At 35.7% G+C, this 16,411-nt stretch overlaps 1 protein-coding gene across 1 annotated transcript in view; it reads left to right on the top strand.

Moving 5' to 3' along the window:
* The first annotated feature begins 1,378 nt into the window (after positions 1–1,378).
* The window catches only part of LOC113227233 (LHFPL tetraspan subfamily member 3 protein), a 41,864-nt gene continuing 26,831 nt past the window's right edge, over positions 1,379–16,411 (top strand). Inside the window, exon 1 of the mRNA XM_026460127.1 lies at positions 1,379–1,796. Coding sequence (XP_026315912.1) covers positions 1,394–1,796 — 403 coding nt within the window. The 5' untranslated portion in view covers positions 1,379–1,393. The remainder of the gene's footprint in view (positions 1,797–16,411) is intronic.

Genomic DNA, 16,411 nt, shown 5'->3' with positions numbered 1-16,411 from the left:
GTTCTTCGGAACAGCACACAACAGCGATGTGGTCCCATTTAAATTTGAAGAAAATATTCCACCTCTAAGGGTGGCAAACTAGGGGATGAATCCGTTTTCGCGCACGTTCTGGTAACCGATTTCAACAAAATTTGACAAATACTTAGCCACGAACTTTTGAAGTCGGTTTTTCAGTACTCTGTACTGAGATTATTTATTGCTTTACTCAACGGATAATCTAAAAAAAATCGGCTAAAAACTCGAAAGAGAAAGGTGCGTTTTTTTAAATAGTATTTTTGGGCAATAATACCATAGAACTTGCTTCCCCGCATTTTTTAGACCTGTGATTGACATATGTCGAAATACCAAAAAAAAATATGAAAGAACTGTGTTCTACGATTTGACCACATTGTAAAGTTTTGCAAAAGTTCCGACAATTGTTCAGTATGTTCAGAGAGTCACAAAATCTAAAAAGCCGACAAGAATACTTGTGAAATGTGAAAAATCTGAAAATTCCTAAAAATCAGTACATTTTCGCTAAATAACAGTAGAACAGTAGATGTAGTCCAAAAACCGTGGATCTACTGGAAAAACAGTAGACCTGGCAACACTGAATATATATCACATCGGTCGGTTCAAAGCGAATGTTTTCTTTGATTTTTGCGCGAAATTTACGCAGACACGTGATGTGAAAACGTTTTGTTTTAGAGTTTTTGCTTTGTTTCATATAATGTGTTAACTAAAAACATAGTAAAAAAAGCGTGATCAGTGACATTTACGATATATAACTCTATCATATTATATAGGCCTTACGGACATTATATTACATGTAGTACTTACTACCTTTTTGATTAAAACTTCGACGAAGTTAAGATAAACGCCATCAGGTAGAACACTATGAAAAAAGCGGTTTAGTAATTTAGTGCAACAGTTTGTCGAGGACATGATAGATGCCGCACCAATAGCTCTCTTGAGTTCTTGCACATACTTACTACTAGATGGCGCTCTAATAATTACAGAAACGACTACGAGTTTTAACTATTTCAATAGTAAAATGCAAAACTTTACTCATTCGTATGAAGCAGATGCATTGCAAAGGGTTTGACTATTGTACTTTAACAAAATTTTAACGAGGGAGGTTAAAATATAAGAGAAAGCTTGTAAAAATAAGAGCAAAAGACCAAACCGCAATAGGTCAAACTTGTAGCTTGATTACTTATCCCCACCACAGCTCACTCAGTCGAACGGCACGCTGCAAGTGGTTGTCTCATGTTTCCTTCGTATTGTTTCGTGGTTCTCGCGTCCTCGTGTTCTTATAACTTTTGTTAGACATGAACGAAGTGAATATCAAAATAATAAAAAAATAAAGTATGTTAATAGTTAACTAAAAACAAGTGAAGTGTTTATTTAAAAAATGGGTTCTAAAATCGAATACGTCGATTCGTCACATTTGTATGCTACGAATTACGTCCGTAATTCGAAAGCTATTGGTGTGCTTTGGGCTATATTCACAATCTGCTATGCGATTATCAGCATTGTAGGTTTTGTTACTCCTGAATGGATAGGAGATCTGGAAACTGAGTATCCGAGGAAATTCGGTTTATGGCAAGTGTGCCGTGCTGATGATGCCGTGGAGGACTGTAAAGGAAGATTAGATGAGTTCATGTCAATAAATGGACTGGTGTTCAAGATTGCGACTGTGTTAGTAGGTGCAGCGGTCGCTCTGGCCCTGTTTACAATATGTGCGATGTTATTGTTCTTCTTCTGCCAGTCAACGACCGTGTTCCACATCTGCGGATGGCTGCAACTCCTTTCTGGTGAGTGGAGAACAAAAAAAGTGACGTTAATTATTATAAAGAAGTGATTACATTGCTATTTAAGTTAGAGGTTTTTTCATGGTAGGTCAATGTTTTTTTTGCAATATTTACAACATAGCTGCTACGTTGAGTTTTTACAGTATTTGTTTCTCTAACTTGCTTGTTGCAAAAAGTATTATCTTCGCACTGTTTGTCACTCTGTGAAGATGACAAGTTCTAATGGATCTGAAGAATGGATCCTTCTGAAAACAGTCAATGTACACGGTACACACGAACATTCCCTATAAATGCACCTGCATACCCACCTTTTTTTGTAATCAGTTACGCAGGTTTACCTAAACATCATAAATAGGTAAGATTACAATTGTAACAATGCATAGTACCCACAACGACCTGATTTTCAAGCAGAGATCGATCTATTGAAATGTTATACAATTATTAAACCACACTGCGACGTTGTGGCTAGCGAAAGTATTGTTTAAACGGTTTAAAAGCTCCTCTGTCGCTGTGGCCTTGCGATCGATAATCGATATTAAAACATGTATAACCGCGTATTTAGGAAAAAATAAATAAATTTCTATCTTAGATACGAGAGAAAATAACGTTATAAAAAGCCGACCTAAAAAGTTTGTAGGATAACCTCTATTTGCCTAAATTGAATTCAGTTTACGGAAAGTGGGTGAAACACAATAGACACCATTCATCCCTTAGGTTGACACTCTTAGGGTCGTATTCTAGAACTCTAGTCAATGCTCAAGTCAGGATTTGAGCAGACTTGAATATGATTTCAAGCACTGGAAATACGACACTAATGGCAAGGACTTGAGTATGATTTTCAGTGCTCACTGCAACACTCAAGTCCTGACTTGAGTATGGAGTAGAGTTCTGGAATACGACCCTTAGAGGTGGAATATTTTTTACCTCAGTAATGGTCCCATTTCACTTTTCAACAATCATCAAAATCGGTTCATACACACACAAAACGTACAGTCGAATTGAGAACCTTTTTTTTTTAAGTCGGTTATAAATGGTAATGCTATGGATTTTCTAATACGATACATCCGAAAATATTATTATTAGAACAAATAGTTGAACCTTACATTAATATGATATCGATGATCTCACCTTTAAAATCGTGATGGTGGTTTTTGCATTGCAATCAACAGTATTATTGAAAGTCTTATTGGCTAGATAGATACTTGAAACAAGACAACAGGTGCAAGCTCCAAACATCCGGCAGGCAGGTGAAGGACCGCATTTTGTTTCCCTTCTCTTGCTATAAAACGAGAGAAACTACAAATGCCACGGGTCTCAAAGGGCTTGAGTAATAAATAATATTTTAATCAATGTTAACGTCGGACCTCAAGGAAGTTTCTGTGAACTTGAATTAATGGATGCTCATTATATTGTAAACATTAAACGTTTTGTTTACTATGAATAAGTGCGACAATACACGTCCGTTTTTTCCATCTGATAGTCTGATCGGACTACCGGAAGGCGCTCGTACCATATAATTGTATGAACACTCAAGTGGCGTCCGAGTCGGAAATAGCGTTCGATTTTATTACCGATCCGATTGTCTGAAGGCGCGCTCTCTATACTTTTGCGGGGTGACGAAATACGCGTCCGATTCTTCCCTCCGATTTGCAGGGTTGTCAATGCAAATTATTCAAAATCTCTAAAAATCAAGGTTATAAATTTGGGGAGAGCAAAGGTCATATTTCCCACACGTAATAATATTTATTCATTCTCAGTATTTATTATATTATTATTGTTATGCTTAAAAATATATCAAATAATTAAGAAAGTCAAAATGTACCCATCTATTACATATACGTTATGCTATAATTAGAAATAAACTCAACAAGTTGAATTAAGTTCAAACCTTAATATTAGGGGTTAAAGTATGAAATTGCCGTTTTATTGCAATAGGTTCTTTGAATTTTCATAGAATCTTCATGGTTTGAGGTTTTCGAATGAAACTTTTTTCAAATGGTTTCTGTGATTTTTTTTTTTTAAATTTGAAACATTTGAATATCGACTTTCAATTGTTTTTGTTATTCAATTTAGACAAGAAAGATGGATACTGCGAAAATTCGAGTGATTTTTGAATACGAGTTCCGACGCGGAACTAACGCGGCAGAAACAGCCCGCAATATCAATGCTGCGTTTGGAGAGGGGTTTACTAATGAACGCACCGTGCGATTTTAGTTTAAACGCTTTCGTGATGGAAATTTCGACTTAAAGAACGAGTCACGAGGAAGACCACCCACACAGGTGAATAACGATGAATTAAGAGAGATAGTGGAAGCCGATCCTAGTCAAACTACCCAGGAATTAGCGGCATGGTTTAACGTTACCTTACCCACAATATTGACTCACTTGCGTCAAATCAATAAAATAAAAAAATACGAAAAATGGGTGCCTCATGATTTGACTGATCTGCAGAAAGAAACGCGTGTTGAAACTTGTGTTGCCTTGTTGAACCGGTACAGAAATGAAGGAATATTGGATCGAATTGTAACATGTGATGAAAAGTGGATTCTTTATGATAACCGGAAAAGAAAAATGCAATGGCTGACCCCAGGTCAAATGCCACAACAGTGTCCTAAAGCAAAACTTACCAATAAAAAGGTAATGGTAACTGTTTGGTGGTCTCAGCATGGTGTTATTCACTATAGTTTTCTCCGATCTGGTCAAGCAATAACGGCAGATGTCTATTGTGCCGAACTCCGAACCATGTTGACAAAACTAGCAGTAAAACAGCCCCGACTCATGAATCGATCTTCACCATTATTGCTCCACGACAACGCGAGACCTCACACAGCACGAGAAACCATTTTGACCCTTCAGGAACTGCAGTTAGAAACCATTCGTCATCCTCCGTATTCACCAGACCTTGCTCCAACGGACTACCATTTTTTTCGTGATTTGGACAATTATCTACGTGACAAGAAGTTTTCTTCCCAGGAGGCAGTACAAAATGCTTTCACACAATTTGTGCAGTCTAGATCGTCGGAGTTCTATCGCAAAGGCATTAATAACCTTCCCATTAGATGGCAGCAATGTATAGATAATAATGGCAACTATTTTGATTAAATAAATTTGTTAAAAATTTAAAAAATAAACAATTTAGATTTTCAGTACAAATCGGCAATTACATACTTTAACCCCTATTATTTAAGCTTGACGAGTAGCAAGTTGTGGTATTAAGGTCTGTCCATATATATCCGGGACGTGGACGGGCCGCACCCGGGACGTGAATGGGCTGTGCTCCGTCAGGGGCTCATAAAAATACCGTTGCGTTTATTTTGTATGAACTCGTTCACACATGTCCGTGTCCGGGCTGGCGCCGGGACGGGCCCGCAGTTCATACAAACTAGCACGCCACGTCCACGTCCCGGGCACGGCTCTGATGTGTGTGAATAGTCCTTTAAAATACCTACTGTTCGGCAACAGCTGTATTCTTTTTTCACACCGGGGACCGGTCAAAACGAGGAAGGGTCGCGCGCTCAACACGCACCGACTGATCATCATCATCCTATTTAAGAGCCTGGCTCTTGGATGATGTTGCTATATAAGCAGCGCATGTGCAATGTTGAAAAAAATATCAATATCGTTCATAAACAAACAAATTAATAGTGTTTTTATCAGTGATTATCAATGTAACAAAAATATGATAAAATTCTAGAATCAGTCAACCGTGACCATGGGACCTGTAAAGGACCCGAAACGTCGGTTTGTTTGAAAAAACAAATATACGCGATTTAAATCCGGAAAAATAGTTTCATTTCCTAAAATTCTAGAATGCGAGGGCATTTTCCCCACATAGCGTAATCCAAACAAAATCCCCAACCGAGTTATTGAGTTGAAACTCCTTGTGTTTGGCGAATTACCCATAAATTGGCAATACTGCAGTTAGTTCAGAAAAAGTCTGACGAAAGAATCGGACGTGTATTGAGTGAATCCGATCCGATAGTCGGATCCGACCATCAGACACGATGCGCGTGTTTTTACTCCCAAGATGTCGGAAAGACTACATAAATAAGAAGGTTGTAAAACATACTCTTAAGAATCGGTGAAACTTACCTACCCGAATTTACAGTTGTAAAATGTTTCCGGAAATTACAATTAAGAAGTGTTCACTGATTTTTAAGCCTGAGGAAGAGTTTTTTTTAATTAAATTTTCTCTTATATATAATAGTTTTCAATTATAATTCGAATCCAAGTACATGATATTACGTTTCACAATTAAGAGGTTATAATATGCAACGCATCGCGTTGCGTCAAAACTCGTGAAAGCATCCAAGAATCAAACTCAAATTATCAGAGGTTGAATGATAGATAGCAACGTGCAAGAGGATTGGGAAATTGTAGCTTAATACATCTAAGCTAACAAAGAATATTAAATTATCAGAGGTTGAATGATAGATAGCAAAGTGCAAGAGGATTGGGAAATTGTAGCTTAATACATCTAAGCTAACAAAGAATATTTACAGTTAACATGGCAAGTATACCTTGCAAAACACAACTTTACTGTTACGTGTTTAAAAAACCATTTAAAATAAATATGAAATTCGCGGAATTATATCTTTTGCCAAGTTTTATTGAAATCGGTTACCAGAAAGTGCGCGAAACCGGATTCATCCCCAAATTTGCCACCCTTAGAGGTGGAATATTTTCTTCAAAATGATATCAATGCAGAGGTACCCTCTTTCCAACAAAAAAGAATCATCAAAATCAGTTTACGAATGCTGGAGTAAGTGTAACACTCAAGAATACAGTCGAGAAGAAACGAAAAGAAACACCGGTATGTTCTGAAAAGACTTGCTGCCAACTTGCAAATGACTTCGTTACATGATATAACATAGTTACTTATAATAAAAGAATAATGGTAGTCAGTAGCAAAAATGGTTCGGTCAGCGTTTACGTAATTTAATCAGTAAACAAAACGTAAAGCTTGCTTGTTGCCTACCTCAAATCCAATTACACGCACGTCGTTGTTACGTGACACTGTGCATACTCACAGTGTACCTACCACCATGTTTTATGTTAAAAACCCAAGTGTATTGAGTTACATAGCTAAAATCAATTAAACGAACTAACCAAAACCTCTAAGGCGTTGCAATGAATAACACTCGGCCATAATCGTAAGACATCGTTAACTTCAATATCACAAACTTATATCTGCAGCCAAAGAAATTCTAAATCAAAGCATTTGTCATCGCATTATTGTAAGCTGCAAACTAAAGTTTGTGGTAATTGAAAACAATAGCTGTCCCAGGAGCGGCGTGAGAAAGGTGAACCATGGAAAAGATAAATATTATTATTACAATTTCTGCCGCTGTTTATATTTACATAAAACGTTACGTCTTTGAACGGAATTAAGAGAATTGGTTACGTCCGCACCAGAACATTTGAGAAAGCCTAAAATTGATTCGAAATTTTAGGTTAAATTAATGGAAATGCAGTTTGTACCAAGTCATTAAATGGAGACACTAAAATAATCAAAAGAGGCGAGGCTTAGACAGTAATGTATTGAATGTATTTATGAATACTGAAATACCTTTAAATTTAGAAGCTTACGACAAACGGTGTAAGGGAAAGGAAAAATTGTACGTAAAGATGCCAGAAGATATCTACGACTGCTAAAAATGTGCAAATAGGAATGCTTTTCATAGATTTAATTCTAAAACTAGTTCTAAAGTTCTTCGTTTGGCCCATCGTCTAATCAGATTCGATGCGTGCGAAACCACATCTCTGGACAATGGAATTTCAGAACGTGCTCTTGTGCAACTCGAATACAACATTATGTATGCCTCGACGCAGACGTTGTATGGTTAAAATACGAGTTTTGAGTATCGAGCGCGCAAAATCGATTTGCAAGAATAACGGCTCTGAAATTGACAATCGTTCAGAAAAAACTAACTGGGATTCAAAAAGTACCTACTGATGCACTTGATTTTTTGCCCAAAGACATGGTCCTACAAGAAATACAGTATGGATTGTCTACTTCTTACACATTTACTCAATTTTGTTTTACCACACATGGTGATTGACAAACAATCGAGCAAATCTGTGGGCACCTAAAGACATACAATCTGTGTTTCCCGAAAGCTGCGATTTAGGGCTGTTTAGGCACAGAGTGAATAGGCATTTACTAGACAAACGTGTAACATCGGCTACATCGTTACTTAACGTCACTTGAAAATGTGCTTATTTTTTACAAATATAAAAAGAATCAACACAGCATTCCTCATATTATTCTTGTTTGTCCGTAAAAATGTCTTGACTTAGAAGCCAAACATCGCCAATTGACAGTAAAAAAGCCTATATTCCAAAGTACAATTGATTAAGCAATCCGGCTAACAAACCAGGCAATTTCCAATGACATAATAAAATATGCAACGTTTATTACAATGAGTTGAGAGATGCAACTAACCGCAAATAAGTTGAGCTAAGAGGTGATGTAAATTCCACGGCGTTTGCGCAACTCTGCACTTCGAGAATTCACGCTACAAATGCCACATAATTTCACGACTTTGTTTATTTATATAGTTCAGTAGATACATATTACATAATTTTCGTTTTATTGTGCTCCACTAAACCTATTACTTAATACATGCATTTTTATAAACCTTATTTTTTATTTTGTCTTTTTCTTCTATTGTCAATTTGCGCAAAGCTACATCTTTCTCATTTACTCGGCATCATTGAAAACTAGCGTAACGAGGTGTCCTCCAAAGTCTCGTTGCAAAAGGCTGAGTGGAAACCATTTGGTAACATTTGAAATGTAATTATTTATATCATTTTGTCATGATGCGAACCGAGTACTCAACTACCAAATGAATTATTTTTCTTTGAAATAAAGTAATGGTGCTCAACTTCTTTAAAAAGTTAAATGGGGTAAATAACATTAGAATCCACGGCGAATTAGGTACAATTGTCTTGAAATAATTCTCCAGACATTGAGTTAAGATACTGTGACTGAAAAAAAAAATAGAACATAATAATAGTATAAATCTAAAACACAGGAATACATTTAGTTTGAAATCATTCTGTTGAACTTTATTAAAACAATTTTTTTTTGTTTCGGGCTAGAAGAAAACTTTTAAAAAGCACGGTCCGAAATGTTCCAAAGGGCCTTAAAAAAATAGTGCAAGATACTCGTAAATCGAACGCAGAGTCAAGTTAGTGTTGTTTCAACTTATTTATTTATTTATTTATTTATTTAAAGATACACTATCAACTTAACACAAAACAATATTTAAAAAAATACACACAGGTTCACTATACAAGGTGCCAAGTCACTACAGGTGCATACATCAATAAAAATCTAATGTTAACCAATGAGATACTAAAAAAAATATATAATTAGAAATATAAAATTACAGTAATAATTAGTTATCTATAATAGGTATTTACAAGTTTCATAAGTTCAAACAAATTGCTTGCACATACGACGAAACTGCTTAGTATTTTTTATATTAAAGATATCTATGTCGCCGTCTCCAGTCGTAAGTAAGTCATTGTATGACTGCATGAGTCTGTTCAAGGGGCCTTCTTTCCAAGATTAGTCCTGCCACTAGACAAAACAAATGTTCTGACTATGGGGTACCTAGGCACTTTACGAGGAACGTTAAAATTAGTGAGGGCAAGAGCCTCTGGCGACGTCATACCTCCATGCACTATCTTATGCAAAACTCCAATATCGATGATTGGGAACTTGATTCTATCACTAGTCATTATCATTAAACTTTGCGATTAAAATTGAACAGGAAAATAAATCAAAGATTACATCTCATCTTAAAGAATACTTAATCATTTGGTGTTTACGTGGCCCGTATTGATATTACAAATGAGTATTGGTACCCATTCTGAAATGATCTGACACGCCTATCAGCTGCATACGTTACGCGAGTTACCATTTAAGAAATAGGAGTTCCAAGTAAACTGGTACCTATTCACGAGAAGCCTCCTAATGTGACCTCATCTGAAACCGCTATGTGACCGGAAATTCTTGGCTGGCAGTAAAAAGATATGAACTTTGTTTGCTAATTATGAAGCGAGGGTAAAATACGCTATTCATGGCGCGTTATAGTTTTTATAGGAAATTAGCTTCCGTGTTTGCGAGAGAGTTGTTCTAAGTACCCATAAGAATGATGAAAAGTAAAGTAGAAAACAATAATTACCAATATCATTCTTGTGTCAATTTGTTGAAGAAAGGCTATAATCTCCTAAGACACAGCAAACTATAACAGGTAAACCCGTAAATGGCCAATTTACAGTAAAGGCACTTGTGGAGATTTGTAATTACAATTTTCACCTGTTACTCAACATTTATTTACTGTTAAGAATTCGCTTTAAATCTTCCTAAATATAAATAAAAAATTATTACATTCTTCAGCAAGCATCCCCTCAGTTTTCTAAAAAAAAAATTTTTTTTCTAGATTTCCTATGGTCATATAAAATAAATAGCGCTAAATTTGAGTGTGATATTTTCATTTAAGGTAATGTCATAAAAGTAATATAAGTATTCTGAATCACTTCATATATTTATGTACATTTTCATGTACATACATACTTTAGGAAGATAAATATGACACGATTAGTAAGACGTAAAACAACCTCTAAAAATTACTACAATGGATATAATATCACTGTCAACTATTTCGATATCTCGATAAACATAGGAACAATATAGTGAGCGTAAAAAATATCTTGCAGAACGCTCGGAGCAAGGTCGGGTTGCCTTTCTAAGTTTACTCTCCAATAGTTTCAAGCGTCCCTTTATTTGCGAAGGTCGCTATTTATACATATCTTTTCAGTTTAAGAATGCATCACACGCAATGAGTGTTTGTCTTTATTCCAAGATTCGTAAGAAAAAAAATTGTCATTTGCAAAAACATTTATTATCAGGTGCTATAACTAAAAAGAAATTGTTAAATAAAATTAGTTCTCATTGTAATATTTTTTTAAGAAAATTATTCTTTGTTACCACTTTCTAAATGGTCAGGGTGGGACTTATGAAGGGCCCAAAACATTGGTTTGTTTGAAACAACTTATATGTATATGCAATTTAGACCCGAAAAAGTTCATAAGTTCATAAGATCACACAATTTATAGTTTTCTAAATGCTGTGTACAGTTGGTATTGGAATGCAGATTTACTGTTTTTTTTTTTCATATGATATTGTATGAAATAATGTTGAATTTTTTACCAGTACAATAAAAAATGTGTAAAACTAACGAAAACCTAAGGACTCGGTAAATAATTTTATAATTTTATTAAGAACACAGATTGTATCGGAATCAACAGTAACAATACAAATCTCGATAAGAATGAGAAATAACTCTCGAAAGATGACCTCGGTGGCCCAGCGCAATGGCTAACACTGCGGGTTCTAGAAGAGGGGGTACCGGTTTCGATTTCCGGTAAATTTTGGTAGAAGTCGGCAACAAACTTTTGTAAATTGCTTCCATGTGAGTTTTCTGAGTAGTAACCCAGAGATAATGTTGTTGCTCGAAGGTACTCATTATGCAAAGAAATTCCTAGTATGAGAATGAGACCAAGTTTTCTTGTCTATCACTATTATTATGATTATATTATTATAAATATAACTTTACTGTGCTCAATTAAACATTAGACATGCAAACATAAAAAAAGCATGTATAAAAAGTTTTTTCTGCATGCAATAGCGATTGAAATTGAATCAGAAGAATGGAAGTTAGAAAATGCTTTGGTCCCTTCTGCACCGGCACCGGCACCGCTGCACGCACGGACTCTCATTTTCCTATGATTGGATTTGGTTGTAAAAAGTAAGAGCAGTGGCATAATGACAGACGTTGATGCTTACGCTTTGTGTGGAAAGTTGAAGACTTGCTGTGTAGACTTCTGAACATTAAAAGCGAAATACAACATATAAATATGAATGACGACAAAGAAAATTTATAAAATAATTGTGTTACTATGAAGGCAACACTCGGACAATACACTTATTTTTAATTAGTTAAATTTTAATTTTTCCACTTAAAAACGTTTGTATATGCTTAATTGTTAATTTTATTCAATTCATTACACTCTCCCGGACACATAATACGAGCCACCTTGCAGTTTTTTAAACAATGTTTGTTTGTACTAACATTTGGGGAACTTAAAGTTGATTATACATTAATAGATATTTCCAGGTTGCACTGGCCGTGTAAAAAAACACATGAATATTTTGGTATAGTAAAAACCACAGACCACAAGTAAAAACATTATGATATTCAACAAAACAAATACGTGTTACATTTTAGGTAGTAATTAAAATACAAATACTACATACTGCCAGCCCTGTATATATGTTTCACGTTTCTGTTGTTTTGTGTTGTCATTGTAATTTTTTAAATATCATAAAGAATATGTCGTTAATTCATTTATGTTGACTTATCCTGCGCTCAACTCAAGTACGTCTCAAACCAATGCTTAAATAGATAAGACACTCTTAACACTATGTATTAAGAGTGTTTTTTGCATTGCAAGCATTGGTTTAAGACGTACTCAAGTTTTGCAAGTGGACATAATTGTACAACAAACAATTGAAATTAAAAAAATCGAAATGAGATTTCAACAGCAACTTGCAGTTATTTTTAATCAGGCAAAACATAAGGTGGTAGAATGTGAAAAAAGCTGTAATAACGAATGAATGAGAGCGTTGCCTTTGGGAAGAAGAAAGATTTATTTTTTTAAATTATGGTTTATTTTTCTACGTAATCTCCTTTTAACTGTACACCAGCGATATTCCGACTTCATCAACCCGTGAAAAAATATTTTTTGTCAAACTCTATGAATAGGCCTTTGTTATTCCTTCCTCATGTATGATGCAAATCGGTAAAAAAATCAGTTAAAATATCCAGATCAATACGGTGGGTGCGGCAATAGTTTGACAAATTTTGATGCTGTGATTACAAGATGAGAAATCTTAGACTACGGAAAATTATTTTTTTCCATCCTCTAAGTGAGAAATGGAATACTCAAAATTCCATCTAAGTACACTAACTTTTTTATTTAACTTTTTCATTTATTTTCGCGCTACTTTTAAAAAAGTGGCGTCAGTTGCTAAGGAAAGAGTTTTAAATTAAGAAATTTTTTATTTAAAAAAGTTTTTATTTAAACTATACCGCCCTCGATCGTAGATGTGTTTATATATTTCATTGTAAATTTATCATAATTACAAGAGACAATGGTACGATATGAATTTACAACTTTACTTTTAAACCGCCAGTTCACACTTCCCCAGTTTAACTACGTCGTTACCTTGCGTTACACAATCGCTCTTTGCCACAGATTATTTGTGCGCTTTCACGCAGCCACCGAAAAATGCCGCGGTCATTGATACAAATTAACTTTCTACCGATTGTTATGTTAATATTACCAGTTTTGAGGAAAAAAATCTCATTTTTTTAAATCAGTGCATTTTACCTTCCTTATCATAAATAATCGATATTTTTAGCGAAACAGAGTTATTAACACATTTGGAATCGGCGAGAGGAAAAAAAAAAACAAGATCAATCTTACTTAGTTTCAGTTTTCTTGTGAATTAAAATTTTACAAGAAAATAAACTTTAGGTGGCAGCATCCCCAAAGTTGCCAAAATGCAAATAACAAGAAGGGCAAATTTGACCTCCATCTCACTTTATGGGAAATGACGACTGATGAAGTCGATGATGAAGCAAGCACACATAAATAGTGCCTTTACACTCTCGCCTAGATAAGGCCCATGTTACAGTGTTCAGGAAGGGAATTCTACTCCATAGCCGTTGAAATGTGATTAAAAAAAATTATCTGTTTGTCATTTATTAATATCACGATAGACTCTAAAGACTTGTTTAAAAAATTAAAAAGATTTGCTTTGAAATATACAATTGATAGGTAAGTAAATGTATTTTACGGTTGGTGTCAATAAAACGTATACTACGTATTAACTATAGTATTGACGCCTTAGATAAGTTAAGTATGTAAAAGGTTTATTGCTAAGGGTAGAAGCTATATGAGGATGTTCATTTCTTACGTTGTTACGTCAAAAACTAATTTAATTTCTTACTTAAGCGCACGGGTAAACAAACGGAAGTAGAGCGCGAAGTAAGCTAAGTTGTAAACCGTACAGTGAGTGGTCACTATTTAATTTGTAAGTTACGTACATTCGTGAGTGTTCGCTCTCTCGAAGCCGGTACGTTGAAATATATGTACAAGGGTTGGAAAGCATGTGAAGTCTCCAAGCCTCCTTGGACCAGCGGGGCGGAATAGGCCTAAAACTTCCTCGTCGTCCGTAAAAAGTCACCGACGATGAAGACTTGAGTATTAATTAGTACATAGACAAAGAAATCAATAATTGACGTGTTTATAACGATGATAGTGAGAATGTTGTCCTTCTTGTAACTGTCGTGATTAACATCACGGCAAATACTTTAGGACAACTTGTGACGATGTGACCTCTTTCCATCGTCATCCCACTTTTTTATCGCCTTTTCTCTGATTCCTGGGCACTTTTTTCAAATTTTGCCATTCTCTTTTCTTTCGTTCCGTGGTCATTCTCTGCTCAATCGCCGTAGCGAGCAGTGCTGCTCGTCTAATTGTAATCCTTTTGCCAGTTCCCAGCCTAAATCATGTGCCTATTTTAATAATAATTACTTATGGAATAAATGTATGTGGACCGAAGAATCCTATTTTATCGCTGTGATTCTGGTCAAACCTTTTCAAACTTATTTGTGATTTAACACTTCAGATTTTGAGTTGTAAGTCGTATCAAACTCTTTTTTTCAATGACTTATATTTATATGTAAAAGAGTTATATATACGTCAAATTAGTGGAGAATGTTCGGTTTTGAAAGCAGATTGTCAATTGTCAAATACCTAATATATAAATAATTAGGGAGGGCAAGAACGATCGTCGGTAAAGGTGACCAAAGCACAATCACGAGTAAACAATAATAAAAATATTCCTGAAACTATCCTGGTATTTATTCGCGGCAATCCATTGTACTATAGGAGTCAGCAACAATAAAGCGTGAAGCTCACAGAGAGCTGGTGCGGGTCGGTGCAGGTCACGCTCGCACGTCGCCTATCACGGAATTAGACCCGCTGCGATTCCGACCCAACCCGCGCCCGCTCTCTGTTTCACACTTTATAGTAGGCAAATATTTAAATGATTTTATTGGGTCTGTGAAATATTGCTCACTAGGGCAGCGTCAATTCAAATTCGTTTCGCCTGTAGCGAAGCGATTGCAGGCGAAATCGTCGCAGTTCCGCGTCGATTCCGTTTCGATCGACAACCGTTGTTGACAGACGATATTGACGCGATGGCGTGTCTGATCCGATTGATCGATCGATTGCTGTTTAGTCATTTGAAAATTTGTTGTTGGTTTAGGTAATTTTTTCCCCGATTACGGCAAACGAAGCCAAAAGGAGGTTAATGTTTTTTTACAAGGCTTGTGTATGTGACTAAAGCAACCACTATGTGGTCTGTGAAAGCACCTCTTAAATGTAACATCCCTGTAAATGAGAAATGTTAAAATTAGTTGCAACAGAGCACGCTAAGCGAAGTAAGCTCGCTGTTTTTTTTTATGATACCAAGTGGCGGGACGAACGAATCGTGCGCCTGCTGGTAAGCGACACGCCTGTCCATGGCCACTCAATGCTTTAAATCGCAATGCTCTAAGGGACACTGTCTAAGTTGAAAAATCCCATGTGTCTGTAATTTCACCTGCATCCTCACCCTTCAAAACCGGACGCGGAAATGCTCACATTACTGCTTGGCGGCAGCAATAGGTAAGGCGGCAGTACTTCCCTGGACGAACTCTTTCACAAGGACTTTTACCGCTGGGTCATTCCAGCGACAATGACACCGCAGTTCAAAAGAATAAATTACGCAATTTGGTTTTAATTGTATGACTAGAATACGCCCAATAAATCATATCATTAGAAACAAATGAGATTTTTCGGATATTGTACAATTATTGTATTTTTTTGTCTTCATTATTGCAGCCATAGTACTGTCGTCTATAGCGAAGCATTTTTTCCTATAATGTTAGCAACAATTTTCGCGGTTATTTGTGCTTCTTTCTCAAAAAGTTATTACTGTCGAAGAAAATACAATTTACGAATTTTAAAACAGTGAAAAGTGATCGCATGGAAGTATATATGGTGAGGAGTTATTAAAGTTTCAATAAAAATACTAATTTCAAGTCCCAGCCGTCACAATGAAACATATATGTTTTTATTTTAATCAATAAATACGCAGTCCATTGGCATTTGCTTTTGAAAATGAAAAGTTTTAAGTATAAATAATGTCATATATTTATGAACATAATAGTTGCGGTTGAGTTGCATATCTGGCCTCATGAATTTTCATTTTAAGTCTAATTAACCAATGGTTAAGGAGAAATTACTTAAAGTTGGACCCGTCACTTCGGATCGGTCCTGCTACTACTGTGTAATAGGTACACAAGGATGCCGTTGGCCAACGATTGAGTTGATTTAGCTTTTAGATGCTACTGCCACACTCACGGTACGATGCGATGTAGGTGCCACATAGCTGACAATATTAATAGAATCTTTGTTCTGCAAAGACGTGC

Source organism: Hyposmocoma kahamanoa, unplaced genomic scaffold (genome assembly GCF_003589595.1).
Source record: "Hyposmocoma kahamanoa isolate Upper Pololo Valley unplaced genomic scaffold, ASM358959v1 204, whole genome shotgun sequence".
NCBI classification, from domain to species: Eukaryota; Metazoa; Arthropoda; class Insecta; order Lepidoptera; family Cosmopterigidae; genus Hyposmocoma; species Hyposmocoma kahamanoa.
Note: the sequence above shows the minus strand (reverse complement) of the source record. Positions and strands in the feature narration are given on the sequence as shown.